Source organism: Cenococcum geophilum (genome assembly GCF_001692895.1).
Source record: "Cenococcum geophilum 1.58 unplaced genomic scaffold K441scaffold_7, whole genome shotgun sequence".
NCBI lineage: Eukaryota > Fungi > Ascomycota > Dothideomycetes > Gloniales > Gloniaceae > Cenococcum > Cenococcum geophilum.
In genome coordinates this window covers 3,926,251-3,951,601 of record NW_027137565.1, presented here as the reverse complement: position 1 = coordinate 3,951,601, position 25,351 = coordinate 3,926,251, and the positions used below count along the sequence as shown (strand labels likewise).

Here is a 25,351-nt window from a genome sequence, read left to right as displayed (position 1 = left end):
CGACTTTGCAAGGAAGCCGCTTGAAGATGAGCGCCTAGTTTCCCACTGCCTCGGCTGCTTCCCGGCCATTCACCACGATAGCTCGACTGAGTTCACTTCAAATCACCTTGTCGACACCCTGTAGACGATCTTTTGCTCTGTACTTTATCTAAGGTTTCTATTCCTCCTCTTAACTTACTTGAACCCTTTCTCCCATTCAATGCTGGCTGCACACTCTCCTTGTGGCTTATAAGCTCTTGGGGCCCTCCCTGACTTCATTTGGACAATGGATATTCAGAATACTGTCCTCAAACATTACGCGATATTGATCGGGATCAACACTTATCCAGACAAGCCTTTGAAAGGTTGCGTGCAAGATGTCCAAAACATTAAGAAATATCTGGAAGGAGCAGTGAACCCCGTTCAGATACAGATATTCACGACAGCTGATTCCGGTGGTGCACACTCGCCCAGTCTACCCGTAGACCCGATGCCCAGGCCAACATACAATAATGTGATTTCGGCCCTCGAGAGGGTCAAAAATCAGGCAAATACCGGAGACTATGTTTATATTCATTTTTCTGGACATGGCACCCGAGGAAATCCATACGGTGAATTCTCCAACAAGTCAACAGGAGACCTGGCGCTGGTTTTGCTCGATGGAAGAGAAGAGAGCAAAGTGAAATGTCTTTGGGGCCCAATACTAGCTTTTTGGCTTAATGCCATGGTTAATAAGGGATTGGTACTCACCCTTGTCCTTGACTGTTGTTTCTCTGCGAGTGTCTACCGTCGTGATGATAATGTCCGTTTTGTCTCTTACGACGCTGAGAACGATACGAGGTTCCCACAAGATGCTCTGGACTTTGAGAGACACCTCAAACTTGGAACTGGCACTCCAGCGAGCCGGGACGCTTCCATGCGCCTAAACTGGCTGATCAAGCCAGATGGATACGCAATACTCGCCGCTTGTGGTCCTGACCAAGAGGCGCGTGAATTCGAAACCGAAGACAAAAAGAAACATGGAGCTTTGTCTTATTTTCTGCATAGAATCTTAAATGAACCAGGTGGTCTTGGGAGACAACATCGAGATATTTACAAGCACTTGTGTGCTGGATTCGAGAGATCCTCAGTGGAACAAAGCCCTGCACTTTATGGGAACAAGGACCAAGGCTTCTTTGGACCTGTCAGCTTCCAGAGCGACACAACTCTTATCCCAATCATCAAGAAACAGAACGGGAGCCTTCAACTGCAAGCTGGTCAAGCCCACGGTATTTGCAATGGCGACCGGTTTGCCCTATTCCCGTTTACTTGCACAGATCCCGACTCAAGCTTGAAAGAAAACACAGCGGTTTCTAAGGTAACCCATACCAGAGCTCTCACCTCGAATCTAGAGTTAGTAGGCACGACGTTCATCCACATTCAAACAGGATGGCTCGCAAAGCCCCTTACCCGATTCTCTCTTCACAAGTTCCCGATACGACTCGCTGCTAACCTTCCAAGTCGGGATGAATTGCTGGCGTCTTTAAAAGAACGATCACTTGATGCTCATATCGACACTAAGGGGAATCCAAGTTGTTTTCATGTTATACTGAATAGCGAGAAGGAATACGAGATCCTGGATCAGTTTGATCAGAGGATCGTCAATCTACCTGCAATGCCGCAAGCTCAAACGGACGTCTACCGTATTTCTGACACCATAGAGCACCTGGCTAAGTTCAAATTGGTCAAAGAACTGACCAACGAGGCACAGACACCTTCTTTTCGAGAGTCGTTCAACGTTCGAATCATCGATGTCTCCGGAAACATTCATAATCCAGGATCTCTGGTAAATGTTCAAGAGTGTGAAGCGTTTCATTTAGAGGTGGAAAACAAAGGAGCCAAGGAGCTCTATGTCCATGTTTATTGCTTGGATCCTTTTCAGGAAGTACAGAATATTTACTGCGGGAGTTATGAAGTTATTCCTCCTCGGCATGATAGCGAGAATTTCCTAGGAATGATGAAGAAGGCGCTGAAAACGGGTGTCCCATATGAGATGAAGAAAAAGCACCGTTGGTGCGAAGACATTCTCAAAGTCTTTATTACCTCCCAGCCGACTTCATTTGACTTACTGGAGTTACCTAAACTCGGTGACCTAGCCAAGCGGAACGAAACTAGCACAACTAGCCGAGATGGTGGTAATCTTGAACCAGAGGATTGGGCTGCACTGAATTTCATGGTCCACACGTATATCACATAAGATATTGATGATACGTTTTACCGGCTGATGCATTGCTGAATTGGCTATGAATTATACACCAAAATGAACATACGGAATCCAGTGTAATGATCCTATCTTTTCGTCATCCTCGCCGTCAGATGGAATAAAGAACCTCAGCATCATATGATCTCTTCAATTCCTGTCACTTGCATTCCTAGTTCTCGTCTGGTCCTCGACTAAAGGAACGCTTGTCTCCTTGACTGGTGTGCTTCCACGTCTGGCTTTTGATGACATATTTAGCCAACAATTCCGAAGCTCTCTAGTAGCTTTATGAAGCCCCAACACATAGATTCGTCTGTCATGCCTCCATCTCTCATCTCTTCATACATGATTCTTGCCATGTCCACACATAACTCATCATTGACCTTCCACAGAGTGCCAATAACGTGCCGAAACCCTGCTAGTTGGAAGGCACTGATCAGGTGAATGCTCTCCTCCACGGACCTTTCATCTCTGAATTGACTGGTACCACAAGCCGAGAGATAGGCGAGAAACGGTGCGTATTGCCGGATATCCATCTCTAGAAGACTTCTAGCATTAGCGGATCATCCTTCCCACTCTCAAGAAGCAAATGGCTTTTGGATGGGTCAATGTCATCTGTACAGCCATGGCCAGCAAAATGAAATATCTGGCATCACAGCAAATGTGATATGACATCTTTTATGCGCAGGCTGAGCTTGATAGGGCCGAGACTCATTGATTCACACAGGCTATGCAATATCGTCGCCTCTTTGGTTGCGAAGGGAAGCGGAGAATCCCCTGGTGTATGCTCCATAGCGACAAGAAGCGCCTAGCCTGAGGTAGATGGTGGAACTGAAACAGGAACACCATTTTGCGCACACCAAGTCCTATAGTTGCCCTCTAATATCTCTACCAATTCCCTTGTGCCAAAGAAGCTGGCCTTAGCGTCCTATTGTTTCTCCTGAAACATATCCTTGATAGCCCATCCTATTCCTCGAACGCAATATCCGGCCGGGGCACTTTCGGTGTGATCCTGACAACGCTTGACTCGACATGCGGCGGCGGATTGAAATTATTCCTCCCGACTTTCATAATATGCTCTACCTTGGCCTACATCTGCGCATTCACACTCAACCAGCAATACAACGCATCCCTGGGCCTTACCACTAGCCTCAACGCAAACTCCCTCTGAAACATCAGCACGCACGTCCCCGGCGCTGGCTTCGCGTTCAACAGCTTGAACACTAACGGGCTGCTGATCTGGTACGGCGTGTTCGAGATGCACACGCCGAAATATGGGAGGCCCGTCTTGATCACGTCGCCGAGCATGATGTCGAGTTTCTTCTGCATGGGCGTCGCCTGCACGCGCTTGGTGAGCTCGGCGGCCATGCGCGGGTCCATTTCTACGGCGACGACTTTGCGCACGAGGGGTAGGATGCGGGTAGTTAGATTGCCGGTCCAGCGAGGAGACTATGGGCAGCCTTTAGATGGCCCGTTTTTGGACTAATTCAAGAGTGGCCTAGTTTTGGGCCACCACATGTTTGCGGCAGGCTGACAACCCCCGGTGGTGTCGTTCGCGTAAAGTTGACAGAATCGTCGGCATGGTGACCATCCGGCATATTAGTATCAACAATAAAGGACAAGGAGTTGTAGGCAACTAAACCAAGTTTAGATGTAAAAGTGAGGTGAAGGTGAGCGTCCTAAGCAAGTGGTGGTACAGGTTAATTAAGGTTGAGCCGAAGTTGAGCCGGACGTTATTTTTGTAATATACAGGGGTTACGAAGCTAACCCAGAGAAGAAGTCAAGGGAGGTCAGTTTTCATTATGCACTAGCGATATACTCTATCCCTAAGACTAACCCTACTAATATCTATTTCCACTTTTAGACCTAAGCTTTTATAGTTTTAAGCTAAGCTTATAGCTGTAATCCTAAGTCGGCCTTAGCAGACCTAAGCATATCTAAGCATAATAAAGGGTTAAGCATATACTTGTCGTATTGGCCTGAAACTAAGACACCCCTTTTATAGATGGCCCAGTTTTAGGCCACTTTCTTGCTAAACGGCCCAGTTTTGGGCACTATCTAACACTTTTATTAACAATCGGGCGATGTAATATTTTAGATCTTTACATAACAAATCTAGGGCTATAAAAATTATTATAATTAGTCTAGTAAATGTTACTATATTTTAGTTTAAACATCCTTATTAAAGCACCAATTGTGGAGACAAAGCCATTAACCATTATTAATTTTTACCGTTTGGCCCCTTTCCTTAATATTTATAGTAGAAAAGCTGCAATCTAGCTAATGTATTGCCTATAGATCTGCTTTACACATTCCTAGCCGTCTAATTGCTCCTATATCGCCGCTGCCGTTCTATTGTTTATATCTAAATGTTAAACCGGACAATTAAGTATAAGAACTCTATCTATTTTGTATGGCTCTAAGGCCTCTATATATACTTAGGATAGATTTAAAATAGGTGGGTAATTAAAATAGGTGATATATAACTGGAATAAGGGGTGGTAAGAAGTAGGCATTAGAAACAGAATAACTATGTCCAAACGTGCTTAATACACCCCCCTAGCTTTAAGCTGTCCTATAGGTTAAAGCTACATTACTAGTCTTAGTGTAGTGCTGACTTATTTTATTATTTAAATTTAATTCTTTTTTTAATATTAATAAGATTTAATTGTTTAATAAAGGCTTTATGCTTTTAATGTGGTAGAGCCTTTATTAAACCATCTACTATTATATTAGCAGTAGGCACCTATTTAATATTAATCCTTCCTTTATAAACTTCCTAGTAGAGCTAGTAGTAATAGATATTAATGTGTTAGAGCTTAGTGTTAAGCTCTGTATTGCTTTTAGTTAACAGACAAATTATCTATATATTATTATTGTAATTTATTACTTACTTTTCCTCGGTATTAAATCTAACTTCCTTAAAGAACTACTGCCACTAAATTGACTTAGTAGCTATATATAATAGCGCTAATAGCTCTGCTTCTATGCTTAATTTTATTACTAATTTTTACTTAATTAATTGCTAGTTAATTGGCCCTCTATATAAGGTAAATAGATAGCCTTATATACTTTTCCTGCTTACTAAATTATTACTAAATACTGTGTTACTTGCTCTTGCAAAGATATAGTTCTTTATATTTTTATTTAAGTACTCTATTATAAGAGTCTTAGTTTAATAAAAATAGGCAATTGCCTTAGTAGCAGCTGTGTTATAAATTGGTAATAGATTTTAAGAGAATTCTAAGAGCTTACTCGCTATTTTTGCTATATCTAGTTAAGTAATATTAATAGTATAGAGTAGCGTCGTTGTATCTGAGCGCACCGTTTTAACTGCGACGGGCAGCGCAAAGCGAACTACTAGCCTAAGTCGCTATCTTACAGAGCTGCGGACCGCTCGACCCTCAATTTCGCTCTTTCCTATAACTATACCCCCAAGCTACTGTCGGACAACGCACACGCCTAGGGCGGCTAAGGAGGCAATTGGGTAATGCTCTTAGGGGTGGCTACATTCCAGGAGGTCTAAAGGACGCGATTAAGCAGGACCCGAACTTTTATCTATCCTTATCTATAAAGCCCATTAATAAAGAGGCCTTTAATTATAAGGACAAGCGCACACTAGCTAACTTTGCGCTTGTTAACACCCTATAATAGATAAAGAGGATATTCTAGGACGCTACTCTCTATATATAGTTTGGAAGAGATAAGAATATATAGTGCTTTAGCGTCGCCTAGCCACTTATTAAGCTTACTATTAAACTTTATAGCAAGGATAAGTGGCGGCCTAAGAGCGTGTAAGTCTTACTTTCCTTATATGTCTTTGCCACTAAACTTACAGATAACCCTAAAGCATAAACCCTTTATACCTCTCCCGCATACCTAATCCCTAAAGTGCTAAAACCGGGACCTAAAAATTAGTATTAACTGCTAAGTCTAAAATAGGCTCTAATAATAATAAGACTAAAAATAATCCGCTCTAAATTAAGATTGTGTTTAAGGTAAGATTGGAAGTAGGGTAATTATAATCTAATAGCACTTAGAAAAAACATACTATATCACAATCTAGTATTTAGCGTAAGTGGCAAATACTAGAGTATCTGCGTTGCTGCTTGCGCTAATCTAGATATAAGCTAGTAGTAGGTAATATAGGGGCTACTAGATTTATATGGGCCATCAGGTTTAATAGGGAGGTAATTTTAAATTTTACCGCTTACTATAGGCCGTTAATCCCTTATATATAAGAGCTGCGTAAAGTGGTATTTCTAGGTAGGAACTGGTGGCTAAGAGAGTATTGATAGCTGTATACCTATATAAAGTCTCTCCTTAAGCAGGCATTAATAAACTTAGGCACCCTAAAGTAGCTAGATATAATATATTAAGTCTGCAATTATTCTTTATTATTATATTATCTAAGGCCGAGCTTACTTAGGGAACTAATTAGTTTAGTAAAAACGTACTAACCATATCTATAAGAATATGTGTAAAACTATCCAGTCCAAGTGTGTTTATTAGTAAGCCCGCTAGCTTATCTAATAAGATTGCTACTAATTTAAGAAATAAATATTTCCCTAAGGTAGACTCTAATCTATTAATAGTGTATTAATTTTATTAACTAGTTTCTACATTATAATATTATTTCTATACACTAGTAGATGTTTATATTTATAATAGAGCTTTACAAGATATTTTAGCTTTATATTAATGCTTATCTTATTAGTAAGGGCTAATTATATATTAGGGACTTATACTTATAAGACTTTAGCAAGACATATATAAAAGGAGGATACTTTTATAAGATTGGTGCTTCTAAAGAGATAGTCTGGCGGTATATCCTTTACGTCTTCTTTACTAAGCCCTTACTTTTTTATAATTATAAAGCATAGCCAACCCCATGGCCTTTGCGGTGTGGTGTAATTATTCTATTAACCTGCTTAGCTACCCTATAGTGCAAAAAATGCAGATTAAAAGTAGCGATATAGGCCCTCCCTAAGACTATTAATTTCAAACTGGTCTAAATTTGCAGTATAATTGTTTTAGAGATATATACTTAAGTGGAATCTACGAAAGACAAAAGTCTTATGGCCTTATAATCGTATTATATTAGGCATTTATATTCTATACATAAACCTATATAAACTCCTAATAATTAGAGATTCTATATTCTTTGTCTGGCACTAAAGAGCTAAGATAATATTTGGCTTCTTAAGTAGTAAAACCTCTTTAAATACTTTGTAAGCTTTACTTACCCTAAGCTCCTTCCCTAGCCTAGCAAGGCCTTTCCTTATCTTTTTACTAACTAGTAGCTGTATATTAAGGATTGTAACGTTAAAGTAAGTATAATTGCTATTAGATGCGCGTATAAGTCAATTAATTTTCTTAAAGAGTATTACTCCGATTAAATATCTCTTTATAAGTTATATTGTAACTTCTATATAGCTTAATTAGTATAATAGTAAGGCTAAGTCTGCCTTTTACTAGCTTGTATAAGTTATATAACGCTTATAGTATAACTTTAAGTAAACTAGATGTATTAAGGGTCGCGGCCTAATAGTTAAAAGGTTTAAGATAGTTGGATATTATGTCTTTGTCTAGTTTAGGTACTTCTTATCCTGTAGTTGCTTAGTTCTTAAATAGGTAGAGTAAGCAGTGGAGAAAAATAATTTAAGTGGTTACTGCCTAACCTAAGGAGAGAACTCTGGTCGCTTTAGAACGTAGCTAAATATAAATCTAAACCTTTGGCTTACTAAGCCTTAGACCTTAACATTACCTTAGTAAGCTTAGAATATAACATATTCTACTACTCCTTAGGCTACCCTAGTCCTTAGGCCACCCTTAAAATCTATACCTATAAGATACCATTATATAGTTTATATGCCGTACAAGTTTATTATTATATATAGACAAGCATTTAGCACTATATCGCGGCCTAGAATCTCTACTTAAATATCTTCTCTTTAAGCTAAGGGTTTATAATTAAAAAAGAATATTAAAACGTTATAAAAACTTATTATTAATTATAAGCAAAAATAATAAGTAGTTGTTAAAATTGCTAGGGATTGGAAATGCTAATTTTATATACATTTTGAGGGTAGCCTAAGGACTAGAGTGGCCTAAGGAGTAGTAGAACACATTAAAATTAATTAGCGGATATTGCTAACCTTTTTTATTAAAAAGTTAATTCTATAGTCTAAGGGACTTTTCTAACGTTTATTAAGTGGTACAACTTATTTTATATATAGAGCAGTTATAATATTAAATTGTTTAGCTATAATGTTCCGGACCCCCTATAGAGAGTGATTTCTTAGCTATAAAGTTAGGAGTTAATGTCCGCCACATATAGCTAGGATTTGACCGCCACTCAACTCGCTTAGCATTTACTTCCATCTGCACTTTATCTCTATCTTGCTATCTTAATATATATATATATATATATGTTCTATTATGGCCATACACCGTCTAATTTAGGTATAGGCTATTACTAAGCGCTAACTAGAGTAAACTAACACGAATTATACCGGCTCTAATTCAGTAGCCAACTATAAGAGCTATTTCTCCTTCTTTTAATACTATAATTAATATAGAAAATAAAGAGAGAGTATATAAACCTAAGAGATAAAAAGCGCATATATATGTTGAAATTCCATTCTACAACCTGCCTATATCCGCCTATACTCTTAAAGAGCGCCTTCCCAGCCACTATTGCCAATAACTGCAATAGCTGCTTCCCTTAGTAGCAGTTTACTAAGTTATATTATTCTTAAACAGCCTAATGCTAATAAGTAGGTTAAGAGGGTGGCGGTAATTGCAAATTAAGGCGAGATCTAAAACAAAATTTAATAGAGGAGGTTAGGGATAGGGACCTAGTTACCTATAGCGTTAAATTATAAGAATCCTGTCCTTCTCTTTCCTATATACTAGGTACTCTATAAATACTAGCAGTAAATATAATAGAAACTGTGTAATTAACTAAGCTGCTATAGCTGTTAGAATAGAGATAGTTTACCACAAAATCGCGCCATATAGTCTTAAACTGTAAGTACTAAACCTAGTGGTTTCTGGCGAGGTCAAACTAGCCGTTCTAGGGGCGACAATGCTAGTACTAAGGCGTATGTACGTGGTTATAGAGAGGATAGTAGCGGCGGCGGGGATAGAGGTGGTAGGTAAGGCAATTGAGGTAATGGTTTATGTTTTGGTAATAGCCGAGGTATACGGCTTGGAAGCGGTTTCTAAGGTATTTAAGGTATATAAGGTGTAGTAGGCGTAGGTGTAGGCGTAGGCGTAGGCGTAAGGGTCTTGTTTGGTATGCGAGGTGTTACAGTACTTAGGGGTGCGAGTAGTAGGAGATGGTTATAGAAGTTGGCTCTAAGTTCTGGCTACGGGCAATTATCCCTATACTTTGTTATTAACTCTTTAATAGAGTAGTCTATGTCGTTCTAGCTATATATCTATATACCACAGAAAGCGCACTCTATTTTATCTTTATAGTTACTAAAGACTAGACAGTAGAACCTAGCAGCAGCAAGTTTTATTAGGGAGAGATACTAATAAGGCCAGTTGGTATATAAGCTTATATAGGAGGACGTTGTTATAAAGCTAGGGGCTAGGGTTAATGGTAAAGGTAAAGGTAAATATATTAGTGGAGGGGATGCAGCTAGGCATGGCGGGAGCGGTAATAGAGAACGAGGGTGTAGAGAAGGAGGCTATAGTAGCAGAGTGAAAGGATTCGGGTCGTCCGTAAAAGAGATACATTTCTTTCTCTCTATAGTTATCACCCATGTCTTTAAAGCTATCTCCTCTGCTATAAAAACGTCTCGCCATCTTAATAATGTGAGAGGTATAATTTTTTAAGCATTAAAAAAGGAAAGAGTTTGGGATAGGCGTTAATACTATTAGTGGCGCGGAGAGCGCCAAGAAATTCCTAATCTCCACCTATAACTACCTTAGATGTTAGAAAAGGGATTTACTACAGGAACTAAAATAGGGCCTACTTATGGCTATACACAGTCTATTATCCTTATGGCTTTTAATAATATAAACTCCTCGCTTTAACGCTAGATTAGTAATCCGCTTCTGCTCTAAGGTTGTATAGAATTTACAGCGCGGATAAATAGTATTAGTATATAATTTAGAAACCAATTTTAGGACCCTCTATTTTTAGCTAACTGTAGTTAGGGGATCCTAGTTACGTCTAGAGAACGGCTATGTTTAAAGAATTATTAGATGCCTAATTAGCCCAAAATAACTAATTCTCTTGGTAGCGCTAAATAGGAGAACTATATCTAGAGAACAGCTATATTTAAAGAACAGCTACGTTTAGAGAACAGCTATATTTGGAGAATAGCCACTAGAGAACAGCTACTAGAGAATAGCCATATCTAGAGAACAGCTATATGTTTAGAGAACAGCTACTAAAGAACAGCTACCTATATCTAGAGAATAGTTATATTTAGAGAGTAAGAACGCTATATTTAATAGCTATATTTGGAATAACTATGTCTAGAGCAGTCCTATTTGGAGAACAACTAGTCTAATAAATGGTTATATCTGGAGAATAATAGTCTGCAGAAAGTTATAATTAGTCTAAATCTTACCTATTTTGCCTTCTTTTTACCGCACCTAATATATCTTATTACTATAGATTTAAACACAGTATCTTAAGAAGAAGTTTGTAAAGCGTCTCTAAAGGCAAGTATAATATAAAATCTATAATCTAATATAATTAAGATAGTAGAGGTTTTATATAGAATATAATTAGTAATTTAAAACGCCTATAGATAAAACCTTTATGGCATCTAGAGCTGCTTTAGCACTCTCTTTTATAGTTAAGCTCTATTAAGAAGTAAGTGTAAGGATACTTTGCATATAAAATGTAAGGGCGTTACTTATAAGACATAATCTATAGTTTAGCGCCAGACTTCTAGAGGGAAGGACTTCTACGGCTGCTGGGACTTAGTGTCTTCTATTTTAAATAGAAATCGGCTAGAAAATCTAGCTCTGGGTAACTATTATATGGATCTAACAGCTTATCTTAGCAAGCTTAGACCGTAGAATTAATTAGCGGATATTGCTAACCTTTTTGGTTAAGAAGTTAATTCTATAGTATAGGAACTATAAAGCTTATTAACCTGAGTTTACGAATAGTCTATTACTTTTAGGTCCCAAATTTTTAAACTCTAATTATAATTAACTACTCTATTATATTTTAAGTAGAGGGCTCTATATTAAAGCTCTACAGTCTAAGTATATACTATTTATAACTAATATAATTTTAATTACAAACTATAAAAGCTATATTAAAAGTCTTTAACCTAAAAGCCTCTATATTAAAAGTCTTTAAGTAAGGGCCTATTAAGTATAAACTTAGGTTAAAAATTTCGTTAGCGGACCCCCAACAATCTACATATTGCTTATGGTTTACCCTATATATAAGGGCAGATTTAAGCAAGTTAAGGGGAAATAAAGCCCTAGGGAACAAAGCCCTAGGGGAATAGAGCCTTAGGGGAGTAAAGCCTTAGGGGAATAATCCCCTAGGGGAATAAAGCCCTAGGGGAATGGAACCGTAAGGGAGTAGTACCGCAAGGGCTTCTATAAATGGGCGAATCGCTAGGATTTATTTTTGTCCTTAGCTTCTTAGCTTTTAATTAGTTAGTATACTTTACTAAGCCTTACTAGCTTACACTTTAATAAGTTGCCCTATACTATTTTATATAAGTTATATCTAAGGCTACTATCTAGACTTAGAGAGAAAGAAAGAGGGGGATTAAGTGGGCTCTAAAAATTAAGTATTTAGTTTTAGGTGTAAATAAAGGGCTATTTTTAGCTTCTAAGAGGGTCCTAATTTTAGATATTTCAAAAGCCTAAAATTAGGTTCTTTATTTTTAGGGTTTACTTAATCCCCTAAACCTCCTCACTTCTGTCTTTAACCTTTACTTTTCCTTTTAAGCAAATAGCGTAAAAAATCCCAATTAAGTAATAAAATTTCTATATAGCTTTCCTATCCCACTAGTAAAGTCATTAAAAAACGCCAAGCATCTATAGTAGGGCATAGCGCTAAGTAGACTATTCCACTATAGGTTTAGTTATAATATTTATAATATTATTATTAAAAGTAATAGTAGTAATAGAAAAGAGAACTTAAACTATAAAGAATATAGCCTTAATACCTCTAAAAGGAGAACCGCTAGTTAAATAGATAGCTATAGCTAATAGCTCTAGAAATTTAGTTTTATTATCTAAAAAGGATTTTATAGATTGAAATTAAATTTAAAACTACTACTATTATTAAATCTAGTGGTAGTAGTGGTATTTATAGACTTTAAATACTTTATACTAGTAGAAAGTATAGTAGTCTATTTTTAGCTCGAAAAGGCTAAGAATGCGGTTATAATTTTTTATTTACTACTTATAAAAGTGCAATCCTTTAGAACTTTATTAGCATCCCCTAATAAATTACAGAAGAGACTATACTGTATTTTGTTAGTAGGAAGTATATAGTAGCCTAAAGAAGATAAAAAGCTTATAGAGCTTGCTAAGTAATGTTAATATCCCGGCCTAAAAAATAATAGGAGTTGCACTCTCTTCTAAAAGAGATAGTATAGCCGCTATTATAGAAATGGTCTATCCTTAGCTTGGGTCTTAATTAAAGCATTAAACTAAAGCTAATATTAGTAGGATGGAATAGCGTCTAAGCTGCTTAGTACTGATAACCATTAAACTGTATATAAACTTAATAAGACGGAATAGCCTTTATAGACGTGTCTTGGATAGATTAGCTAATTACATATTAAGCTTAATCCATTTCTGCGCACTATTAATTTTATTATATATGCTTATAAAATTTATTAATCTATAATCTTAGGAGAATATATTTAGGAGTGGCTTTAATAGTCCTAGGGTCTTATCTTACGGAATTATAGACCTATAGTAGTCGTCGCAGTTCCGTACGTAACGGTTAATATCTATAACTATTCCGGGCTAGTAGTAACGGTCACTAACAATCTTATAGGTCTTATTTTTTCTAGGGTAGGCCGTAGAGACCTAGGTATATACTTTGGCAATAAGCCGGGTTTATAAGTTCTATTCCTTTACTATTCCTAATACTTAAATAGCCCATTTTCTAGGGACTATCAGCTAGTAATATCCTTTACCGTTTTAGAGTACTCCTATAGAGAAGGGGCCGTATAGTTTACTTATAGTAGTTTATTAATAAGGTTAAATTCTATAGGGTTAATAGGATATATCTCGGCGTTTAAAGATTTAGTACCTAGTTCTTCCTATATCTAAGGGTTAAGGTACTTTAGTTATAGTAGTATCTAGGTCCGTAGTAAGATCTTTACGGCTATCTAGTTATTTAGGTCCTATTTACGTCTTATAAGAGCGTCTATATAGTTAGTAGCGCCTAGCCTATATATAATTAGGAAGTTAAACTAGGATAGGACCTTTATTATTATAAAATACTCTAAGGCCTTATAATCTAAAACTACCTAAATAGGCTTAGGGGCTCCTTCTAGCTAGATTTGCTAGTACTAAGAGCTAGAGATAATAGCTAGCATCTCTTTATTATGGATTAGGTAGTTTAGCTTAATATCTACTATAGTCTTTAAATAGTAGGCAATAGGGTGCTATTCTCCGTCCAGCTACTTCTAGGAGTAAATACTAGCTATTACACTATCTAAGGTATTAGTTTCTAGTATTAAGGGCCGCTCTAGGTAAAAATAGGTAAGTAGGGGAGTAGAGACTAGCCGCTTTTTAAGTTTATTAAAGGCCTACTTATATACGGTATTAAAATAGAAGGGCCGGTCCTTTCTAGTAAGGTAGGTAAGAGGTTAGGTAATCCTACTATAGTTCTTTATAAAGTATTAGTAGAAGTTATAGAAATCTAAGAATAACTATACCCCCTTTACGGTCCGTAGGGGCTCCTATTAGTTAATTATAGCCATCTTTTCTAGGTCTGTCTTAATTCCATCTATACTAATAATAAACTCTAAGTACTTTATATGCCTAATACTAAATTCTAACCTTTTAATATTAGCCTAGAGGCTAGCTTTATAGAGCTATTATAGGACCTTATAGACGTATTCCTTATATTTTAACATATTTTTAGAGTAAATTATAATATTATCTAGGTAGGCTATATAGAAATCGTTAAGGTAGTTAAAGAGTATATTATTTATATATCGCTAATACGTAGCCGGTCCATTAGTTAGTCTAAAGGTAGTACTTTATATTTATATATTCCGTAATAGGTCTAGAATATAGTAAGGTCTTCTAATTTAAGATCTCTCCTAATTTAGTAAAAAGCTTAATAGATATTAAGCTTTATAAAGATCTTAGCTCTACTTATTTAGGCCAAAGTCTTATTAAGTAAAGGTAGTAGGTAGCGGTCTTTAAAGGTTATATTATTAAGTGTTTATATTAATTTAATGATACAATTGAGTCATATCCAGGGGCACGAAATACGTATAGTATCGTATGCTCTTTTGGATGGTAGTGACTGTCGATTCTATTAAGGTAGACTACGTGGCCTATATACTGACGCGCCTCCCCCTAATTAGTTAGTACCTAAGTGGTTAGTGCACCAAACGCGTAACTACGCGTTTGGTATACCACGTGCTATAATTATACACTGGCGGCACTTAAAAATGACTCGCTTGTATCTAACCTCCGTAATCGCTTTAATAGAGCCGTAAAACACAAAAGAAATACATAGGAAATCCCTCCCGAGGTGCTTTCTGGACTACCTTCTAAATAGTGTTCTAAGCTAGCCGTAAGTCCTACTTACGGTCCGTAAAATAAACCGTACGGCCTTCTAACGGGCCGTAAATGAACTATAAGTACTCCATTAGTCTCGTTCCACCTATTCTATAACCCTTAGGTTAAGCTTATTTATGTTAATTAGGGTTTTAAGAGCTTAGTACGGCTTTGCCTTAGTTATAGCGTCTGCTAGGTTATCTTTGCTGCTGATCTATTTGATCTCTATAATCTCACGTCATTTATAGGCCTAACGTAAGCACATTAGGTCGACTATAAGCCTCTTCTCTTATATCGTACCTAGTTTAACTATACAGTTATAAAGGGACTTTAAATCGGTGTATAGAACTAGGGGTAATTTCTCTAGTTATAGGATCTTCTAGATTATTAACTTAATTACGGCTCCTATATTAAAGCCATAGGTGTAACGGCGCTATCGCACATTACCTGCCAAATTCTGCCATATTCTGCCAACCTATAATTGGCTCGCCTAAAGCTAGCGCCTTGGCGGCTTACCCTATATATTTGTTTACATCAGTCCTAGCAACCTCTTTTCCTTCTCCTTAGCTTAGTATCTTTGTAATATAGCATTCGTTCAAGCTTCGGTTTAGAGGCATTTATTTAAGCCGTAATATTATACTAAGCTCGCCCTACCTTGCCTGGGAAGGCCTCAATAATATCCCACCCCAAAGAAACTTTGTCTGCAACAACGCATCGACACGCTATACTTAGACATTAAAACAACTCTATATTACCTGGGAAGGCCTAGATAATATCCCACCTTATAAGCTAGATAGAACTAGACCTGTACCCCTAGAATTGAAACTAAAGCGTATAATACCGACGAACCTTAGGAAGCTAACGATGGCACCTAAAGCAAGCTTATCTAAAAGAGCTGCCTCTACCTAAGAGGAACCTAAGATCCAATTAGGATCAGAAATTAAAGATAATAATAACATTATAGACGTACGCGAGTAGATTTGTGCCCTTGCAGCTAGCTAGGAAGCTAATTGTCTTAAAGCGAGAAATATATAAGAAACCCTATAAGAGATCCTAGAAAGCCTTACAGCCTTATAAAATAGCCCGGCTTCCCCTTCTTAAAGCCCTAGTTAACCTATTCACTCCACTAAATATAATACACTAGGGAGTACGGATATAATAATGAAGTAATTAAAGTCCGTTAAGCTCCTTAACCCCCTACCACTATCTAACGGGATAGACCCTACCTTTAAGAATTGGAGGATTTAAGTATAAGGAAAGCTCCGCGTTAACTATAACTACTTCCTTTCTAAAGAAGCCAAAATACTCTACGTCTTTAGTTGAACCACTAGGGACGCCTAACGGCACCTTTAAGCCAAGTTTAAGGACAACTCCCCTATCTAATTTATATCTATTAATAAGATAATACGGCACCTAGCGGCTATTTACGTTAACCTAAACAAAGTACGGGATGCCCGTTATAACTATAATCGCCTAATAATAAAACTAAACTAACCCTTTGCCGAATTCTAGATTTAATTCCTATACCTTATAGGAGAAGGCTAGGTTCCCCTTAAGAACTACTAATTAGACCTATACAATAAGCTAATAATCCTTATATAAGAAAAGATCGCTATAACCTTAAATAACCTACTAACCTATAAAAGACTCGTAGCTTATTACCTATTATTAGACTTAGAACTAAAGCAGATTAACGCCCGTACCCTATTGATCTTAAAGAGATTAATCTTAGTTAGTTAATGGGTGGAAAGCATTTTACGGTTCCATATATAGTATCTTAAAATGGATATAGAGTTAATATAACCGCCCTTATTAATAATAGAGCAAATAGCTTCGCCTTTATAAATACTGCCTATATAAATAATGTTACCAAGTTTCTAAATACAGAAGCTATCTGACTAGAGAAGCCTATCTAGGTAAAAGGCTATAATGGCCAAGCTGGTCAGCCTATTACCTATATCTTAAAGTTGCATATTGCTCTTAACGGACAACGCTAATATAGTATCCCCTTTTATATCCTAGACCTAGGGTCTTATAATATAATCCTTAGACGAAAATAGATGTCCTATTTTAATATTTAGTTAAACGTATAATAAAGACGGTTTGTTTAGCTAAAGGATAGACTAAGGTTGCCCTCCTTTATTAGGGAGATCTAAACCAACTATAAGACACTAGCTGCAAGGGCTAACCCTACCTACTAGTAGGATATCTAGGCCCGTGACCTAGCCTTTACCTAAGAAGACGCCCGCCGCGAAGCTAAAAAGAACTCTATACCGATAAAGATACTCTCCTAAAGCGCTACGTTTGAAAAGGACTCTATATATAGAAGTAGAACAGATAGTAACATAGACAACATCTAAATCGTACGGATCCAACCGGTATAGAAAAGAACGTATTAATAGGATATAAGGGATGACCTCTAAAAGATATAACAGGAGCTAAAAGGAGTAATAATAACGCCAGTACCCTAGAAGTCCCTAAAGTTACGTACGCCCCTATTATTAGGCAACCCCCCTACCGTAAACATCGCTATAATTAGCGCTATAGCGTTTTACTTTAATATATACCGGAAGGACAATAAGGTCTTTATAATAAGCCTATATAAGATTAACTAAATTATTAATAATAGAGAGGAAAGGCCAGCTAAGGAAACCGATGAGGAACTAGTTAAACGCCTCCTTCCTACTATTTATATAAACTATAAGGATGTATTTTTAAAGGCGGCCTTAGATAAGTTACCCCTCTACTAGATATATAATTATAAGATTTAATTAGAAGCCAATAACTCGCTAAGCTATAGCCCCCTCTACTATCAATTAATAGATAAGCTAAAAGCAACAAAGTAGTACTTAATTAACAACCTAGATAAAGGGTTTATTAAGCCAAGTTAAGCCCCTTTTACTTCCCCTATCCTATTTGTAAAAAAGCCTAATAGAGGCCTTTATTTTTATATCAACTATTAGAAGCTAAACGCTATTACTTAAAAGAACCGGTATCCTATTTCTTTAATTAACGAGACCCTTATACGTTTAAGCCAGGCAAAGATCTTTACTAAACTTAATATCCGCTAAGCTTTTTACCAAATTAGGATAGATCCTATATCTAAAAATTTAACAACGTTCCGTACCTGTTATGGTTCCTATAAATATAAAGTTCTTCCTTTTAGACTAATAAACGGACCGGCTACGTACTAAAGGTATATAAATGACGTTCTTTTTAATTACCTTAACGAATTCTATACGGTATACCTAGACGACATTCTTATATACTTAGACGATAAACTTAAGCATTAAGTTTATATTAAAAAGGTTTTAGAGAGACTACGGAACACGGGCTTATAAGTTAATATTAAGAAATGCGAGTTTAGGGTAAAATGTATAAAATACCTCGGGTTTATCGTAACTATAGAAGGAATTAAGGTTAACCCTAAGAAGGTAGAGGCAATCTATAACTAGAAGCCCCCCTATATAGTAAAGGGAATCCAGTCCTTCCTTAGTTTTTATAACTTCTACTGCCAGTTTATCTATAACTATAAAATTGCGGTAAAACCTCTTATACGACTAACTAGGAAGGATACGCCTTTTATTTTTAATAATAGCTATATAGAAGCCTTTAAAGAAATAAAGGATCGGCTTATCTCTTCCCTAATTCTTTATCACTATAACCCGGACCTTAAATTAATGCTAGAAACGGACGCCTTTAATAGGGTTATAGCGGGAATCCTATTATAGTTACATCCAGACGGCGAATGGTACCCTATGGCTTTCTTTTTAAAGATAATAGACCCGGCTAAGTGTAAGTATAAAGTATATAATAAAGAAATATTAGCTATTATTTAATTACTCTCCTAATAGCGCGCAGAGCTTAAAGGTACGAACTCTTAGATTAAGATATATATAGATTATAAAGCCCTAGAGTACTTTATAACTATAAAGCAGCTTATTAAATAATAAGCCTAGTGGGCTAAAATACTCTTCTAATTCTTTTTTACGATTATATATCGTTCTAGTAAGTAAAACTCTAAGGCTGATGCCCTAACCCAAAAAGAATAAGACATAGGGCCTTAGGATAAGTTAAAGACCCAATATCGGACGCGCGCCCTCCTCTATTTAGAATAGCTCGACCTATAGATCCTTAAGGAGCTAGACTTACAGTAAAACAAGCTAGTATTAATGGAGGAGTCCTTAGATAAGCTAATAGGGCTAATTAACCACCTCCTAACTGTAAACCGCACGGCTGATGCCTTAAGGGCTCTCCGCGAATAAGCCGCGAAAGAAGACCCCAATTTTAAGACAAAGGAAGGATTGCTCCTATATTAGGAGCGGCTTATAGTTCCTAACATTAATAATCTACAGATTAAACTAATCCGCGAAGCTTATTGCTAAGTCTCTACGGTATACCCTAGCAAGAATAAGACCCGTAAAATTATTAACTACCGCTACTACTAGCTAAGAATGGTTGCGGATATTAATTAATATATATGGAACTGCGAAGACTACTAGAAAGCTATAATCCCACGGGATAAGACCCTAGGACTACTTAAGCCACTCCTAATACTAGAGCGCCCTTAGCAGTATATTTTTATAGACTTTTATAAACTACCTAGGGACCGTAACAGGTACGATATAGTTATAGTTATAGTTAACCGCTTTGGTAAACGCCCGTTCTTAATTCCCTATTATAAGAATATTAATACCAAAGAGGCAGCCCGGCTATATATCCATTACGTCTACTAAATCTACGGACTACTAGATACTATTATATCTAATTATAGGCTATAGTTTATATTGGCCTTCTAGAATAAGTTTACCTGGATCCTAGGTATTAAGCTAAAGCTTTTTATAGCTTATTACCCCTAGACAGACGGTTAGATAGAGATTATAAATTAGTACCTAGACTAAAGGCTTAGGCCCTTTATTAACTATTTTTAGAATAACTAGTTTGAACTACTACCCTTAATAGACTACGCGCAAGCAACCTTACCCCATAACTCTATAGGGTTTACCCTAATTTAGCTAGAAATGGGATACTTACCCTATATAAGCTTTAACTAAAAAAGGCTAGAAGAACCCTAGACTATATAAGAGAAGCTATTCTATGCTAAGGCCCAACAGTACGCCAAACAATTAGAGGAGGTTTAGATGGTAGCCTATAAGAACCTAAAAAAAGCCTAAAGGTTAATAGAATAGTAGGCGAATAAACACCGTTAAGAGCCCGATTTTGCCCCTAGTAATATAGTTTGGGTTACTATAAGGAATTGGAAGACTAAATAACCTAGCTATAAGCTGGACTACTAGATAGCAGGACCGTATAAGGTTCTTAAGAAGATAGGTAATTTATATAAGATAAAGCTCCTAAATTTAATTAGGGTTCACCCTATTTTCTCGCTAGATAAGTTATAGAAAGCTATAAACGACCTATTGCCTAGATAAAAGAATAAGCCTCCCCTACTAGTTTAAGTAAACGGTAATAACAAATAGGAGGTTAATAAAATACTGGCCTGTAAGATAGTACGGGGAACGCTAAAATACTATATCTAATAGAAGGGCTACAATCCTAACCTAACCTAGTACCCTATATAGAACTTTATAGGCTACCCCCAGAAGCTTAAAGAATTCTATAACTAATACCCTAATACGCCTGGACCCCTAAAGTACCTAGACGAATGGATGGAATACTAGTATAATAAAGACGATAAGTTACCGGAAGAATATAGGGACAAAAACGCCCTAAAGCCCTAATACAGCTACCTACTAAATTCTGCCATATTCTGCCGTTTTCTATTAGTACCGTAAAATTTCAGATATCTAGGAACTTTGACCGCCGGTTAAAGTTATCTAATTAGTTAGATCCGTGCTAAGACTTTTAGCGGCTATTCTTTCTGGCCTAGTGCTTCCACTTAGCCTATAATCGCCCTTTATACTTAGTCTAGACGTACTCGTATCCCCTTTATCTCCGCATCTTATATTTTTATAATCCTATATTTATAAGCCTAGTACTACCCTATTTCTAACTAAGCCTAAGCGCAGGCTTTCTTTTAAAGAGGGGGGTGATATAACGGCGCTATCGCACGTTACCTACCAAATTCTGCTATATTCTGCTAACCTATAATTGGCTCGCCTAAAGCTAGCGCCTTAGCGGCTTACCCTATATATTTGTTTATATCGGTCCTAGCGACCCCTTTTCCTTCTCCTTAGCTTAGTATCTTTGTAATACAGTATTCGTTCAAGCTTCGGTTTAGAGGCATTTATTCAAGCCGTAACAATATGCTAGTACATATAGTTTAGAAGCTAGTATACTGTAGGTTACTTATTTACATTTAATTAAAGACTAGTATAGTATATTTACGCCTTAATTATAGTCTATAAGTATAATTATAAAGCTAATTTATAATAATAGGTCCCTATTATTGGCAAAGGAGGCGTCCGTAAATACTAGTACGCTAAGGGAATTTAGGTCTAGTGGTATAAAAGTAAGTCCTCTTATTATATTATTAATTTGCCACTAAATACGCTTATTTAACTACTTAATATTTTCTTTTTACGGATCTATTACCTAGGCCGTAAAGGATAAATTATAGGTAGATTTAGGTTAATAGACTATAGCAATATAGGCGCCTCTTGCACGCTATGCAGCGTATTAGTCCTTTATATTTACGGTCTTATAGGTCTCTCTACAGAAACTAGTGAGGTCCGTAGGCTTTGCTATAATAAGCCTTAGGTTTTAAGCTTGGCGTTTCTAAGTTAGCTAGATTAGGTTGCCCTTTTATATAATTAAGCCTCTATTAAACTTAATTGGAGTCTACTTAGTTAACTACTCTTACGGCTTTACCAGGAACTTTACCTTTTATAGTTTAGTCTCTTTAGCGTCTATAAAAGTCCGGTTCGCTAAGAAGAGGGTATTATCTATTTAGAGTCCGATAATACTAAGGCCGTTTAATAGGGTATATAGGAGGTAGGGGTCGTAGGTTAATTGTTCTATTTTAAGTTTACTAACGTAATACTAGTGATATATTTTGAACCAGTAGTTTCTAGCTTCCGGTACTCTATAAAGGGGTTTTATAACCTATAAAATTATTCCTAGTTATAAATTAAGCTTAAGGGGTAGTCGTATAAAGATATCTCTACTTAGGTAGGTATTAGACTGTATATAGGCTTGCGAGATGTCCCGTAAGTAAAGGGCTACGGGCTTAGTTTGCTGTAGTCTAGGCGTAAGTGTAAGTATAATCCGTTAACTAACTTGTTAAATTGTGGGCGATTGCGTAAGGACTAAGCCCTTTCCCTAGTCGTTATAGGCTTATATAACGAGCCTTAATTTCTTAAAGGCTTTATTAGTACTAGGGTACTTAATCTTATTAATAAAGCGTAAGTTAAATATACGGACGCCTTATAGAACGTCTTTCTCCATTATAATCGCAAAGACGCCCTTTTTAAGTAGTCTGTTAATCTCTTTATATCTTAAGTCCGTAAAAGGGTTTTCCTATACTAGAACTAATATATCCGTAGGCAGAGGTTACCTTATAGATGTGCTTACGGAGGTTAGGTAATTCTCTATTACGGGGTTCTTAGTTATAGGTTGCTTTTAGGGGCGTCCTTAACCACGCTTTACGGCAGGTTTAATAGGTTTAATGGGTTTCTAGGGTACTTCTAGAGTAGGTAGAGGTGCTTCTAGTTTATCTAGTTTAGTAGGTACTTCTAGTTTATCTAGTTCGACGGCATAGGTATTTTTGGACCGAAAGTAGGGTTTTACGGACATGCTTCTAAAGTTAGTTGGTCCGCTAGGAAGTTATACGCAGTATGTTTCGTCTTCTACAGCTAGTAGACGATAGGGTCCAGTCTAGTTGCCACTCTTACGCTATATAAGGACTTTAGAATTAAGCGGGAGGTTATAAACTAAGGTTATATTAGGTCTGTTACGGTAATATAGGGCGCTATTAATAGTTTATTTGGCCTATAATTTAACTATTTTAGCTATTGTCTTCTATATTATAGCTGCTTGTTCTATAATAGACGGGGTAGGAGGGCCTAGGTTACTTATCCTTAGATAGGCTCTATAAACTAAGAGGGTAAGTACTAGTCTATTAGGGCTAGTGGTATTATTAATGGCTTTTACGGCTATCTATAAAGCCAGTTCCTTTTAGATATCCTTATACTTGTCCGTAATAATCTAGTAAGCTTTCTATAAAGCTAGGTAAGCTCGCTTAATAAGCCTAACGGACTAGTACGCCTTAACTAGAACGGCTTTTGTTAAAATAGCTATAGCCGTAGTATATTATTGGAATTCCTTACTAATAAAGTTCCTACTGGCGTTATAGGTGATATACTTAGGAGGTCTAAGGTATATGTTAATCCAGTAGGTCCGTAAAATATCCTAAATATGTTTTATAGATATATTTTATAACTAACGGGTGGCTTAATAGTGGGTTACCTTATTAATTATATAAAATACTAGGCTGGCGTTAATATATATAATGTCTATATATACTAAGTAGTTAAAGTTAAGATCCTTATAAAGGGTAAACTTAAATTAGCCTAGAAAACGTCCGTATTTCTAGTAGAAGGAGTAGCATTTAGTTAGGTGGTCAATTATCTTCCTATTAACGTTGTTATATCTAGAGCGTTTAAGGACTCTATATAGCTTTTCGGCTAATAGGTNGCNNAAACGGCGGTNNAGNCGGTGGATNTTNGTACTAGTAAGGTAGTATNGGTTATAGTTAAAAGATTNCTAAATNTAGGTCTGTAAAGTCTCTCCCTATATAAGGAACGGGTGTCCGAATTATTGTATAATTAGTAGGGTAATCTTCTTACTTCTTAGGGCAGTTATAGGGCCAATTAGGGTATCCGTAATATTGTTATAGTAAACCTGTAGCCTATCTATATCTATAAGGCAGAGTAGGAAAGGGGTATCCGCTTTTACTATATGGAAGTTAACTAGGCTAATTAGAGTCTTAACTTTAACTAATCTAATTAATGCGGTTAAGCTAATGCTAAATTGGACATTTACGGCCCTAGTTTACATAGTATTAATATCTATACTATTGTTTGTGGTAGTCATATATATAAGGTATTATCCATAACCTATAGTAGACTTCTTAGAGGTACCTATATTAATTATAACGCTATAGAATTCTTTAGGGGTATTGTGAGGGGATCTTGTAGACAGGGGGCTATAAGGACACGATTGTAGAATAGGATAGATTGGTGAGAGAGACAAATCCTTAAGGAGGTAAGGCCTCTAGGATTATAGAGACTATATACTACGGGCACGTGCCTCCGGCACATAACTAGCGACCATTTGAGGGGCGTCCGGGGGTTGTTTTAAGGGCAACCCGAGGTGTCCGCAATAATATCCCTTACATTACCCCCCCCCTTCTTGCGGTCGGCCCCCGATCGCCATTACCTTGCAATAGGAAGATTATAAAGGCTCGTCCTAGAAGAGGTTTGGAGGGATATTGGAGAGGTGTTGGTATACCGCTGTATATTATCTATCTATCTAACCCCTGCTTTAAACTCCTAAAAAACCTTAATAAGGAAAAAATATAACTAGAGAAAAGATGTAAGGATTGCTAAAAAACCTATTAAAAGCCTGCCGGAAGTATGCCGGTGACTACCTGGGCTGATATAAGGATTTTTATATAACTCTGCTTTTAAGCCTTTATGCCGGTCTGCAATCAATTATAAGTATTATAGGTAATTTGGTGTTCTAGTATAGTTCCGTAGAACCTATTAGTATAGGATTTAACGTATAGAGCCTTAGCTTGCCGTCGTCTTTAACTACTAAGATATGGTTTATAATTCTTTCTTATAATCCTTTTCTTATAATCCTTTGCGTCACTAACGTATTGCTCCCGCATTTACCCTTAGGCTATTAGATACAGTTAAGGTATTAATTAGTTAGTTAAAGAGACTTGTCTTTTAAGATTTAGTGTATATATTTTTAAATCTGGTGGTCCTGTGCTATATATTTGGCGTAGCTCTACTGCCTAGCAAACAGGGACATTTCGCGATAGCAATTATAGCTATTATACGATTATTAAGAACGTCTATGACGTTATTCTTTAATACTATAGTATTATTTTAGGTCTAATTTAACCCATATACGTCTTTAATTTAACATCTTAATTACCTTCCCCCGGCCACGTAGTTAGTTTTTGTAAGGAAGTAATGGTTAAATAACTTATACGCGTATTTCCTTCCTTCTAAATAGCGCTATTATAACGGAGTTATATCGGCAAGGTTGCGGCTATTTACTAGAAGGGTATTAGAAGGTAAAGTATAAAGATACCTTGCTTATTAAGCTGCTCCTTTTCTTAAATACCTTACTTCTCGCCATTAACCGTCGTCTAATTTTAGACGTATCTTCAATATATCATTAAGATTTTCT

At 36.7% G+C, this 25,351-nt stretch overlaps 4 protein-coding genes across 4 annotated transcripts; 1 reads left to right on the top strand and 3 right to left on the bottom strand.

Annotated features, from left to right (window-relative positions):
- The first annotated feature begins 201 nt into the window (after nt 1–201).
- Nucleotides 202–2,571, top strand: K441DRAFT_654680 (uncharacterized protein). Its single transcript, XM_067647721.1, has one exon. It carries the CDS (start codon nt 266–268, stop codon nt 2,213–2,215), a length of 1,950 nt encoding a protein of 649 aa, XP_067507977.1. The 5' UTR covers nt 202–265; the 3' UTR covers nt 2,216–2,571.
- Nucleotides 2,242–3,021, bottom strand: K441DRAFT_654679 (uncharacterized protein). The gene has a single exon (XM_067647720.1). The coding sequence runs from the start codon at nt 2,752–2,754 to the stop codon at nt 2,473–2,475; it is 282 nt and encodes a 93-aa protein (XP_067507976.1). The 5' UTR covers nt 2,755–3,021; the 3' UTR covers nt 2,242–2,472.
- A 10-nt stretch (nt 3,022–3,031) lies between these two features.
- Nucleotides 3,032–4,005, bottom strand: K441DRAFT_323397 (S-adenosyl-L-methionine-dependent methyltransferase). The gene has a single exon (XM_067641182.1). The coding sequence runs from the start codon at nt 3,596–3,598 to the stop codon at nt 3,308–3,310; it is 291 nt and encodes a 96-aa protein (XP_067507975.1). The 5' UTR covers nt 3,599–4,005; the 3' UTR covers nt 3,032–3,307.
- A 10,134-nt stretch (nt 4,006–14,139) lies between these two features.
- Nucleotides 14,140–14,397, bottom strand: K441DRAFT_544657 (uncharacterized protein; the record flags this gene model as incomplete). The annotated part of the gene is made up of 2 exons (XM_067642775.1): nt 14,140–14,250; nt 14,284–14,397. Coding segments are annotated over 2 exons (225 nt in total), but the record flags the coding sequence as incomplete, so codon positions are not given.
- Between the last annotated feature and the right edge of the window lie 10,954 nt (nt 14,398–25,351).